Raw genomic sequence first — 13,257 nt, forward strand, 5'->3', positions numbered from 1 at the left:
TTCACAGCAACAGCTGTGAAGGACAACATTGGGATATTGGAGCGCCGGGCTTTTACCAGCCAATAGAGGCCTGGAGCACCTAATTATCTTCAATGGAGCTCCCAACGTTCCAACGTTCTAATAGTTCAGACAGCAGAAAGTGCAGAGGACAGGCTGGGGAATGAATGAAATATAGTTGATGCAAATCCACCCCCTTTCCTGTGCAGTTATCCCTCCCAGCGCTACAGTCTCCCTTCAAGTATTTGCACTACACAATGCACATTAATATCAGGTGCCCAACAACCAGTGCTCTAAGCACTAGGCCTGCAGTGGGGGATTGGCCTCAAGCGGCCAGCTTAACTCTTCAGATAGATACCAATGAGCAGTCAAACCCTGGCTCGCGGGACTCGGGGTAAGACAAATCTAAGGTCCATTTCAGTACAATTGTTACAACTGCAACAAGGGTGTGAATGTCCTGCCAGGACACATCTAGAAATACTATAACAAGGGTACATGTATGTTTACAGTGTAAACAGTAGGCAGTAAAGTAAAGATGACTCAAAATACAACAGATAGCACACGATACACAATAAATATAGTAACAAACTATACTGCACTTAAACCAAGGCCACGACTATGCAAACTATTTAGTGTTTGCAAAACTCTTCATTTTATGACGCTCAGAATACATGTTGAATAAAAAGGGACAAACCCAAAACAAGGCGGTATGGACCAAGCAGTGTAGTGATATAGTCTTCAATGTTCATGAAAATGACTGATGGCAAAGATTAGACTAACAAAAGAGAGGAGCCCACAGTCCCTGCCAAAAGCAGCTATTTTAAAGTTTGTGCACCTAATTTTAGTGTTCATGAAGCATTTACTGTACAAAATGTTTCTGTTTGCGAAGGTTGCAGCAGCGCATATGGAAGGGAATGCTTTCAAACATTACATTTACTCAAACATTACAACAGCAACATCAAAAGCTCCCTTTCTGCCACCAGGCTCTGGACTTGAGTTACTATAGCAGGCCAATAAGCAAACCCCTGTGTGCATCTGTGCTCTACAACAACAAGCTGCAACCAGCCACGGCTTGTGCAGTGCGGGTCTAGAGACTCTTCACCAACCAGGTGTCAAGGCAGGAGAGAGAGGACGAAGGAAAGCACCTGAGCATTGAACAGGACTACAGCGCTGCAAAGTACTAACTAGTGCACTTGTCTTTCAGGCACTATAAATGTAAATTTGATACTTGTATAGCGCACTACTCACCCGCAAGGGTCTCAAGGCGCTTGTACGAATACCGCTGTGGAACCCATCCTGGCTTTCCCTGTGAGGGGTCCACTCCTGGGCACCCCCAGGGTGGAGGCCAGGCATCCTTAGCGTTGTGGGGGCCGTTGTGGAGATTAAGCAAGCTATTGCCCAGAGTTGCAGAGTGAGACTCCTTGATTGGAATAGGCACCGAGGCGAGAATTATCAGGTCTGTGGAATTTTTGAGCCCAAGACCTGCCGAGGCGGGGCATTGAACCCTGGTCCCAGGCTAGACCTCTGCATCAGGGTCTGACGCTCTAATCATTGAGCCACACTTCTCCACATATACTTCTTGCGGTGTGGCAGGCCCTCTGGAGAACGTCTGTTCACATCCTCTGTATAAAAATACATCTGAAGGAAACACTCACTCGAAACTGAAGAGAGGGTCCAAAGAAAATACATTTTAAGAAAGATAAACTGATGATTCTCTTCAGCAACTGGTTGTACAGCAAGGGGCGCCGGGGCGCCTTGACAGTCAGTTTCAGCCAGCCCCTACTTTTTACATAATCACTTTTGTGAGCTCATGTATGTAATAAGAACATCCATACTCCGAGCCTCAGCTGCCTGCCTGAATGAGTCGCATTAGACATGGGGCCACTCGGCAGCTATGCTAGAGAATAGATTCTGAGATTCTGGACCCTCTGAAGCGAATGAGTTGGATGTTCACCAGTCTTGTGCATGTTCATGGCATGTAGCAAGAATGGATTTCGCCTTCTGGAGTGCTCCTCGTGCACTAAAAAGGACATTTTCGAGACTGTTGTGGAAAGCAGTGGTCTTATGGGGCACTGCCCTTTCTTCTGGTTGTGACCTGTTTCTGAGTAACACTTTCATACCAAAGGGCACCAAGGTGCTGTGAAGTGTTTGGGTTTTCGTAGGAATCATGTTCCCTACCGTGCACTATTTCAGGAAATCCTGGCATGGAGCCACCATGTGGGATGGAGATGCCTATTATGGAAACAAAATATCCCACGTCATCAGAGGACCTTTCTGCCACTCTTCTTTTACCATTCTATATAATTAAACATGTTACTTGTAGGTTCCTACTTATTGTATTGTAGTGTAAATGCATTTATATAGCGCTTACTACCCATGACAAGGCATCTAAATGCTTTTTTGGTGAGTAGCATGCTACTCCGGATCCCATAAAGGATTAGTGTTAAATTAGTATAGTGAAATATGAAAGTAATTTGAGTGGAGGATAGGTTAGTCAGTTATTTGGATTCAGAAGGATATCGGAGGGATAGAAGAGGGAACAAGGTTTGCATTGATATAGCGCTTATTACCCCTGATGGGTTGTTGAAGAGCTTTTTTCGGCGAGTAGCACGCTACTGCAGAACCCATAAAGGATTAGTGTTAAATTAGTATAGTGAAATATGAAAGTAATTTGATAAACATGTTACTTATAGGTACCTACTTACAATGGCAAAAGTGACACTACAAATTCCAGCATGCTTAGCTGTGTTCACTGATACAGCAGGACTGGCTGATTTGTTATGATGTGGCCCACTGATGTGTTAAAACGTTCATTTGGTGAGTGTATTCGTTGAACTCTCTCCCTCTTTCCCTCTCCCCCCCGCCCCCTCCCCCCCACCCCAACTATTAACAAAACACAAAGCATCAAGTTGGGAGCGGAGACTAAGCCTGGGCGAAGTGTCTGCAGTTTCCTTCGTGGAAATTACATGAAATGCCCCAAAATGTGCTAAATTCCATATTATTATGCAAAATGGCAGTCCAGCATTTTGCGCTATTTTATATCGCTTGAAGCATGTATGCATTTTACATTTTAAAAACTGGTGGAAAATAGGGATGTAAACAACGTCCGCTCAGCTTTGGGTCATTGCATTGTATGCATGATATATGATAGTAGGATTTTTACCGGAACAAACTCTCAGTAATGCGGTGTGACATGATGACGCAACCTCGGACATTTCAAGTACCCATGATAGCGGGAAATGCTGGAAATTATGCACGTTCTTCCGGCTAATGAAATGTCACGTAGTCTCAGCTGACACCTTGAAAAGCAGCGACCGGGGTGCATCAGAGGGCCGGCAACGCAACAGACTCCTCATGCAACACGCCGCATCTTTGTCATGGCTCCAAACACCCCCGTTGAAGGGATCAGCACGGCCTGCTGTCCGATTGGCTCTTTGCGGTAGCATCTTAATTAACCGCAGTCCACCTCTCGTATCTGTACACACCGTCAATTCACACCTCTAAAACTACACCTCTCAGCAAGAGGAACTGTTCTGGACCTTAGCTTAAGAATCACATCTAGAGCCTCGTCTCCCTCACAAATGTGTTACTCCCTGCACCGCCACACACACAAGGCCCTCAATCCCAGGGTGGGCTGATACATGTCTATATGTGTGGTAAATCCTGTTGGTATAATGGGTTTTGATCTAAATATTAACAGATATCAATCATGGGGAGAATGCCCATTAAATGTTGAAAAATGCAGATTTTGCTGCATGTTATTATCTTGTATTGCGGATTATAAGGCCTTGTGTGCCACACAAACCTCCTGATTATTATGGCTCACTGGAAGTGAACTTTGGCTAGCAGCTTCTCTGACACTTTAGCTGATTTAGCAGAGAGGAGTCATCTCCACTGGCAGGATGAAAACCACAAACAAATTTACCAAAAACAGTGCCCACTAGTTTTAGCCCTAAATTTGAGAACATCCATACAACCGAAGAGCGTGCAGGAGCCCAATGAAAATTTGGAGCGCTTTGTGATGTCTGGGTTTCGAGGCGCTACTTACTCGATAATCCAAAAAGTGTGTTAGGTCTCTCAAGGTAAATGGAAAGTACTAATAAAACGCCAAACCCATACAATACATCATGCATCTCTGCGGTCTTATAAGGACCATATCATACAGGTTAAGAAGATGTGTAAAAAGAACCAAAACTCTACACAATACTCAGGTAGACATTACGGACTGTAGACACAAGACTGTAACTATGTGTTCATTCTTGCTGGAAGCATTTCCGCACTGAGTTTCACCCTCACCGTCTTCTTTTAAAATATACCTTCTTCCGCGGTATCCCCAGCTCCATGAATTCCTTTCGCGCTGCGCCCAACGTTTCCACCCCATACCTCTTTTCTTTCATAAAGAAGTGGGATGGCGCATAGCATCCATCTTACATTTTGACCTACCTGTGCTCCAGGGTCAGTGCTCCAGGCCAGCTCAGTGCTTTTGACCCGGAAATAATGGCCTACCTGTTGCATTCTGCCTGCCTCTATTGCCCCGTCATCCCCTTTTCATGCAGTGATATTTTAAACACAGAGAGACAATTTACCACATTTTCGTTAGTTGTTGGTGCAACGCAGCACCGCAACCAACCTTTCTGTGCTGCATTGCTTCAAAGGTAGAGGGAAAAAACCAGTGCAGCGCCTTTTAATATATGGCCCTGTTTTTCTCTCCCCCACTGCTGGTGCACTTTAGGCTGCCATGGGCAAGCGTACACTCACTTACACCATATTGCAAGGGTGAGTGTGTCCTTCCCATCATAGGTATTGTACTGGACGGGGAGGCTCCCAGTACACACGCTTTGCTTCATTTTCCCCACTTTGTACAGTGCAGCGCACATAAACATTGGGAGACTTTTACAAGTTGCTCCATTATTATGCCTGCCTCGGGGAAATGTAATTGTTAGTCAAGTCAAGTCAAGTCAAGTCACAAAACTTATATAGCGCACTACATACCCATAGGGTTTCAAGGCGCTTAGGAAGGGGAGGAGGATTACCTTTCAAATATCCAGGTTTTAAGTTGCTTTCTGAATGCTAGGTGGTTCTGGGTGAGGCGAAGGTATGCGGGGAGAGAGTTCCATGTTTTAGCAGCCAGGTAAGAAAAGGATCTGCCTCCCATGGTGGTCTTGTTGATGCGAGGGATAGTGGCGAGGGCTTGGCTGGAAGAGCGTAGTTGGCGGGAGGGGGTGTAAAAGGACAGACGTGAGTTGAGGCATTCTGGTCCGATGTCGTAGAGTGATTTGTGTGCGTGGGTAAGCAGTCTGAAAGTGATCCTCTTATTGACGGGTAGCCAGTGGAGGTCTTTGAGGTGACCAGAGATGTGTTCGTTGCGTGGGATGTCTAATATGATTCTGGCTGAGGCGTTTTGGATTCGTTGGAGTTTCTTCTGGAGTTTTGCGGTAGTACCTGCGTAGAGGGTGTTTCCGTAGTCCAGTCGGCTCGTGACCAGAGCGTGGGTGACAGTTTTCCTTGTTTCGGTGGGGATCCAGCGAAATGTTTTTCTGAGCATGCGAAGAATGTTGAAGCAGGAAGAGGATACGGCGCTGACTTGTCTGTTCATTGAGAGTGAGGAATCCAGGATGACGCCTAGGTTCCGTGCGTGGTCCGTCGGGATGGGTGCTTTTCCGAGGGCTTCCGGCCACCAGGAGTCGTCCCATGAAGAGGGGGACGTACCTAGAATGAGTACTTCAGTTTTGTCTGAGTTCAGTTTCAGACGGCTGTGTTTCATCCATTCGGCAACTTCTTTCATTCCTTCGTGTAGGTTAGTTTTGGCGGTGCTGGGGTCATTGGTGAGAGAAAGGATAAGTTGGGTGTCATCCGCGTAAGAGATGATGTTGAGGTTGTGATGGCGTGCGATGGCCGCGAGGGGGCTCATGTATACGTTGAAGAGGGTGGGACTGAGTGAGGATCCTTGTGGTACGCCGCAGATGACTTCATAGGCCTCGGACTTGAATGGTGGAAGGCGGACTCTCTGGGTTCTTCCGGTGAGGAACGAGGTGATCCAATCAAGTGCTTTTCCTTGGATCCCGATGTTTCTGAGGCGCTGTAAAAGGGTGCTGTGGCAGACTGTGTCGAATGCTGCAGAGAGGTCAAGGAGGATGAGGGCGACTGTGTCTCCATTGTCCAGTAGAGTTCGAATGTCGTCTGTTGCTGCGATGAGGGCGGTCTCAGTGCTGTGTTTTGCTCGGAAGCCAGATTGTGAGGGGTCGAGGGATTTGTTGGCTTCGAGGAAGGCGGCGAGCTGGTTGTTGACAGCTTTCTCGATGACTTTGGCCGGAAATGGAAGAAGCGAGATGGGGCGGTAATTTTTGAGTTCTGTGGGGTCTGCTGTGGGTTTTTTCAGGAGGGCAGTGAGTTCAGCGTGTTTCCAGTCTTCTGGGAAGGTAGCGGAGTTGAAGGAGCAGTTGATGACGTCTCGGAGGTGCGGTGCTATGACGGAGTCTGCTTTGTTGAAGACGTGGTGAGGGCATGGGTCTGTGGGGGATCCTGAGTGGATGGAATTCATCAGGCGGATGGTGTCCTCAGTGGAGATTGGGTTCCAGGCGTTAAGGGTGTTCACGGGGGGAAGGTGTACAGCAGATGGTGGGGTGGGTTGGTTTCCGGGTTGGTTGTCAAAGCTGTTGTGGATGTCTGCAATCTTGTTGTGGAAAAATGAGGCTAGGGAGTCGCAGAGGGTTTGAGAGGGGGTGATGTCGTTGGAGTTGGCCGAGGGATTGGAGAATTCCTTGACGATGTTGAAAAGTTCCTTGCTGTTGTGGGCGTTGTTGTCAAGTCGATCCTTGAATGCTGTTTTCTTGGCTTTTCGGATTAGTTGGTGGTGAGTACGGGTGGCGTTTTTGAAGGCGTCCTTGGTGCTGGTGGTAGGGTCTTTTTTCCAGGCCTTTTCGAGGGAGCGGCAGAGTTTCTTGGATTTCTTAAGCTCATCGTTGAACCATGAGGCCTTCTTGTTGCCGGGTTTGTTTTGACGTTTTTTCAGTGGAGCTAAGGTATCAGCGGTGTTGGATAGCCATAGGGTGAGGTTGGCGGCGGCTTCGTTAACGTTAGAAGAGAGGGCTGGGGTGTTTTGAAGGAGTAATGCGGAGATTTGGTCCGTGGTGATTTTGTTCCAGTTTCTTTGCAGAGTTGGTTGGAGGTGGTTGGTGGGTTTGGGCTTGTTGTAGGTGAAGTGGACGCAGCTGTGGTCAGTCCAGATGAGATCCGTAGTGTGGCTGAAGGAGACATGATTGCTGGAGGTGAAGATGGGGTCGAGTGTGTGACCTGCGATGTGGGTGGGGGAAGTGACCAGTTGTTTAAGTCCGAGGTTGGCGAGGTTGTCCACGAGGGTGGCGGTGTTGTGGTCGTTGATCTTTTCGAGGTGAAAGTTTAGGTCTCCCAGAAGGATGTATTCTTTGGAGGGGAGCGCGTGTGGGGTGATGAAGTCCGTGATGTCTTCACTGAATTTTGCGCGGGGTCCTGGTGGCCTGTAGAGGAGTGTGCCTCTGAGTGTGGTCTTGGGGTCGGTGTGGATCTGGGCGCGAATCCCTAGAAACCAATATATTAGTACAGTAAGGATTTGTGTCAATACCATGGGTGGCTGCAAGGGGGCGCCCATGTACCTCCCACTGCATGCTGCGCGACTTTGCTTTAAGTTAGGCAACTTTCCAATGTAAATGATGATTTACGTTGGAAAGTAAATTCCAACACACTTTGCGCCTTGTTTGTGCCACTTTGTGACACAAATTCAGCACAAAGTATTAGTATATCTGGACCAGAGTGTGCAGCTTGGGTGATATCGACAGGCAGATGAGATGTGTGTTATTCCCCAGAAGCGGTCATTCTCAGCGAGAAAGTGTAAATTAATGGGATCGCCTCCTTTAAAGGGGCGGAATCAATGTCCAGAACGCCTCTGTGTATAAGAAGGGGCCAATTAAAGAAAACATAAGGGGATATTTACATCTTTACCTCATTAAAGACCCCCAAAGCAGGCAGAGTATCAGTGCACTCAATAAATCACCATTCATTCATTCATTATACTGCAGTGTGTGCTGCTACCTGAGTTAGGGATCCTGAGCCAAAGGCAGGGATCATTAACAAGTGCGTAGGGCAATTATTGACATGATAATGTTCACTCCAGCAGCAAGTTTCAGGACAGCCCTCCCCCGCGAAACATTTAACAATCCTATAACAGCTTCCTTCTTTTCCTGCCTCTCCTACTGTCACAGAATGAAAGTTCACGCGCCTACCGCTCTAGCTGCCCTTCATGGACACACCACTATTATAACACGTTTGTAATGTGCAAGTTCATCCTTTGGGGCAATACGGCGCTGAATATTGTTACCCAACTCAACGCCGCTCTTTTATCGACTCTGGAAGGATGAAAGGCCCCGTCGAGCTTCGAGCCTGTGACTATGAAGTCTAACACAGACTCCTGGAGTGTGACAGGTCTAACTTTTATTTCTTCTCTTTCACATTATTCTGGAAAGTACAACGTGCCGTGCACGCCACTTGACCTCTGCCCTCCTTCTTGTTTCTGTTTATTTATGGTTATTTTCAAACAGGAGCATCTAACCACATCAACTTTGCAATTAGCCACACAGACCAATATTTTTAAAGGCACTTGAAACTTCGAGGCGCCCAAACATCACTTAAGACAGTACGTCTAAATTTCATGTACTTTGGTGTCCGCGACTTTTTGAAATACACCTCTAACTACAACGTGGCGTTTAAAGGCAGAACGTTTTGATAGGATGTTATGAGAAAAGGAGAAAATAATTTGTCTTAAGGACTTACAGACCTGCATCAGTTTCCAACTGAGAACTATGGAATAAGACCATATTATTAAGAACAAAACATAGCATAGCAAAAATATCAACAATAAAAGTAACATGGAGTAAGGTATGTATTGGTAAGTATAGATTTACTATCCATAATTCCACAATTAAGAATAGCAAATCTATACTTACCTATATGTACTTTCCTTTTGTTGTCGATATTTTCGTTACCCTATATTTTAGCAGGATATTTAGGACTCGAGAGTCTGACATAAAACCAAACATAAGAACAGGAACTAAGGTTTTCAGAGGAACTCCCACTCAGTTATTTATAGCTATCATTTTATCATGATAAACATCTGGCCTCTATGAGCCCGTGCTATGACTTTCATTGAATACACACCTGGTAAAGCGGACTTCACAGATGCTACACATGTATGGCTTTTCTCCAGTATGGGTCCTCATGTGCCTTGGTAGCTTCCCGGCCCCCATGATGACTTTATTACAGATGGGGCACTGCTGGGAGGCTTTGGGCTTCATCTTCCTGTCATCCTCCAAGGGCCATGGAGGAAACATTCCTCCGAAATGGGTGGCACTGAGAAAGTTAAGGTAGGCATTGTAGTCATTCTCCGCTTTGATATGATCAAAGTGCCCCCTCATATTGTCAGCAAACATGTCCTTGAAGAAGCCGTCTGGGAAGGAGATTGGCGGGACCTCCTCAGCCTCCTCCTCTTTAATTTTTGTCTTTTTGATCACCAGATCAAGAGGTACATTGTCCATTTGATGTTCCCCAAGTTGGGGAAAGGCTGGGAAGTCCCCACCCCAGAGATGGGGAAAGAATCCTGGCGAAAACTGAGATAAGGCTGGTGTTCTGTCTGGAATTACGGCTTTAGGGTACAGGTTTTCCCTCAACAGTGATTCAATAGAAAAGTCCCGTAACACCCCTAGATGGTTGGATGAGCCATTGGCCGGGCAATGGGTCGGGCAGTCTCTCGTCGCTTCCGAATATGGTTCTTCTGTAAGGTCAGACATTGAAGGGCTTTGGTGACAGCGTTCCTCCGGGGCATCATTTTGGCTTTCTTGGTTCATATAATGATCTGCATCTTCATCATCGTCATCATCCTCTTCTTCGTCGTCATCCTCTTCATCGTCGTCATCCTCGTCCTCATCATCCTTCTCGTCTTCTTCACCCTCTCTGTTGGTCTCCATGATTTCGAGGCAAACGTTAACGACGCAATGTATCTCCAGCATCTCTGCCGCAGTGAGGATGTCTTTGACATTTGAGGTGGTGATGGTAAGGGTTGAGGTGTAGGCAAACTCTAAGATGGCCGAAAGTGCTTCGGGTTCTACAAAGTCAATCTCGTAAACATAAGGCTGGTCCACTAAAGTGCCGGCAGTGAAGAGTTTCTTAAAGTACATGCTGCAAGCGGCCAGGACGGACCTGTGGGTTCTGTACTCCTGATCCTGGACAATAAGGATAACATCACAGAGGAGTCCATCGCGGCGTTGTTGATTCAGTCCATAAAGGATTTCACTGCTGTGGTTTGGGAATGGGATCCCAATAAGATCATCGTCTCCACTGGCCATATTACCATTTAGAGCCCTAGAATAGAATAAAACAAAACGATTAAAAAAAATCAGTATTGGGGTAAGAGTAATACGGAAAAAACTACATAAGCAATCTGCAAACATGCCTGCAATTAGCGCCTCAAGCAGGTCATTATGTGAGTGGTGAGAAGTGCATAGTTAAGTATGGTAGAAATAAAAACAAAATCATCACTTCTATTTATCCTTTGGATTTACTTATGCACATAATAGTTGTGAGAGGCAAGAGCATGCCCCTTCCTGGCAAAATAGTCTACTTCCTTATAGGTCATGTCAATATTTTTTCTCTGTGTTTTTCTTAATGCACTACATTGTATGCTACAGAGGAACCCATCAGGATGCTAGGTAAGCAAAACATTGCTTGGCTGGCTGATTTCTCATCAATCAGAAATGAAAGAGAGGTCCAATGCTGTAGGATGGTCAACCAAAGGTTCAATATTTCGACACTACAAGCCTCTATTAAGAAAAAGAACTCTAATCTTAGGCCTAGAGGTGTGACATCTCAGTAGTATAGCGCTCAGTCTCCAGGAGGTCTGGATTTACTTCCCCCCTTTTCAAAATATTACTGTTAGGCTTTCTACAGAGGTAATTAAGTCCTATAGGGAAGAGGCGTGTGTGGTGAACAATAGATAAGCCTCACACCACCGCAAGATGGTGAAACTATGAACAGTATTGACACATGCTTTAAAATACTGTGTGTGTATGCGTGCGTGCATGCAAGTGAACATGACTTAGAGAACTAGTAGCAAGCCCTACTCCCTCAACTCTATCTATAAGAAATGCTAAGCACATAAGTTAAAGAAATTGGCAAGAAAGAGGCCAATTGATAGTTTCTGTACATATGCTACACTGGTGATACTACACAATCCAACCAATTTTTATATCTAGCCTTTATTTGAAGAGGTCAAGGTGCCATTGTATGGAAATGATGACTTATAATGATTTACATCTATTCAGAAGTGAATCAGTTAGATTACATTAAGTGATTATGGGCTCAAGATATACTGAGAACATACTGAGATACCTCAGATAGCTGATTGAAAGAATAGTTCAGTAAATGGAATATAAAATGGGCGATGGAAGGCCCAAAGTATTTGAGTGTCAAAATACAAAGAAATATGTGTTCACCTTGTGCTATCCTAGTCTCCGATACCTCGGTGGACAAACATCAATGGCAGACAAAAGCCGCTAAGTGGAGGACTTTTTTGCAGTGATGGGCAAATCAAAAGTTGCTGAGAGGGATGATATACTGATGGATCTAGAGGAGGTATTGGGACTCAACTTGGTGAATGAATATTACTGTTCTCCATAAATAATATGCATTCTGATATGGTGGTGGAAACAGAAAATGGAAAGAGAGCAATGAGTTTGGTGGAGGCCTGGCAACTAGAGTTAAAGGAAATGAAAGGGAATTGGACTCAACAGCAAAGAAGCAACGCATAGCCTGAGGCCAAAATGGGAGCTATGGCCACAACGGGACAGACGGACAGAGGGAATGACTGCTGGAATCTAGGATTGAGAGACTGGATAACTTACCGAAAGAGACTCTACACATGAAGGTGGAAAATGTTAGCATTTTCATCAAATGGTGGGAAAACCACCCATAAAAGAACCCAGTAACTCAGTCATGGTGCGGTGTTTCTAAAAATCCGGCTCAGACTCAGAACAATCTGGCTTGTGGAGCTCCTGAGATATTCAGTTACTGCCCCACATAGCAGGTAGACTGATGTGCAGTGCTTTATACACTAGTCAGGCTACTTTATAAAAGCACCCGGTATCAATGAGAAGCCATTTCCTCATGATATGAACTGGGCGAAGGGGCAACTGTTGGATACGTGTGGGGTTCATGTGTCAATGCAAGCTAGGAGGGAGGTACTGTAGCAGATTTGCTCACGTATGAAAGATCTTATCTCTTTCAGCAGTTTCAGCTGGATTATGTGGGCGCAGAGGTTGTGCTTCTTGTCAAGGATCACCCCAAGGCATTTTGTGCAGCTGATGATGTCTGGCTTGAATTAAAAAATGGTGACAGTCAAGCCATGATTGGACAGGTCAAGCCATAATTGGATTGGTACAGCCACTGGAAGGGGAGATATGTATAGTAGCTCCATACAAGAATCTGAAGCCATTCAAGCAGGAGGCAAGTTCTTTATTCCATGTTAGACCTTTGGGCTACTGCCACAGCCCAATAGGTCGTGTTTGGGCGCCATTCTGTCTCTAACTGTAACCCACGCCCAGCACAAAGACACCGCCATTACATGCAAAATCATATTCGCACATAGTGTTACCACCTATGTGTTCTTTAAGTGGCACGGCCAGTGTTTCAATGTCCCGTCTGGTACAAAAATGATAAAAATCACCAAAAACTGGTATTTTTCCCTTTCCAACACATACTTTAAAAACAAATATAAAAAGAAAACATCCCGAAATGCGGTCTAGGGCTGTCTTAATAATCCAAGACTGATAGACAACAAAGCCATCTTTAAAAGGAATTCTGTCTAATTTATAAAAAGTCCTGGCCTGAGCAGAATCTTAAAACATGAATAAATAGCCAGTATTTTTCTCTGGGAAAGGTGGCAACCCTAGTTTCATCAGAGGCAGCATTTCACAGCAAAGGTTCTTAACCTTTTCGCTTCTGTGTAACCCCACTGAATTACCATTGGAAGCTGGGGACTTCCGTCTAAGTAATTCCTAAGATCTGAACCTCAAAACAATATGCACAAATATGCAAGTATACACCAAACAAGTACATCCATTGTGAAATATTTCAATCAATCCAACAGAAGTACAGACATCAAAATGTAATTTTAATGGAAAGGTTGGAGCTTTTCATAATGTAGTTTAATTTCTAAAATATGATGTGATGTGTTAG

General features: G+C 45.3%; 1 protein-coding gene across 3 annotated transcripts in view; it reads right to left on the reverse strand.

Moving 5' to 3' along the window:
* Positions 1-13,257, reverse strand: part of ZBTB7C (zinc finger and BTB domain containing 7C) — a 672,139-nt gene that overhangs the window by 92,074 nt on the left and 566,808 nt on the right. For all 3 annotated transcript variants that reach the window (XM_085629533.1, XM_085629524.1, XM_085629515.1), the window contains one exon: positions 9,187-10,386. In XM_085629533.1, coding sequence (XP_085485659.1) covers positions 9,187-10,370 — 1,184 coding nt within the window. In that variant the 5' untranslated portion in view covers positions 10,371-10,386. The remainder of the gene's footprint in view (positions 1-9,186; positions 10,387-13,257) is intronic.

Source organism: Triturus cristatus, chromosome 2_1, assembly GCF_964204655.1.
Source record: "Triturus cristatus chromosome 2_1, aTriCri1.1, whole genome shotgun sequence".
NCBI classification, from domain to species: domain Eukaryota; kingdom Metazoa; phylum Chordata; class Amphibia; order Caudata; family Salamandridae; genus Triturus; species Triturus cristatus.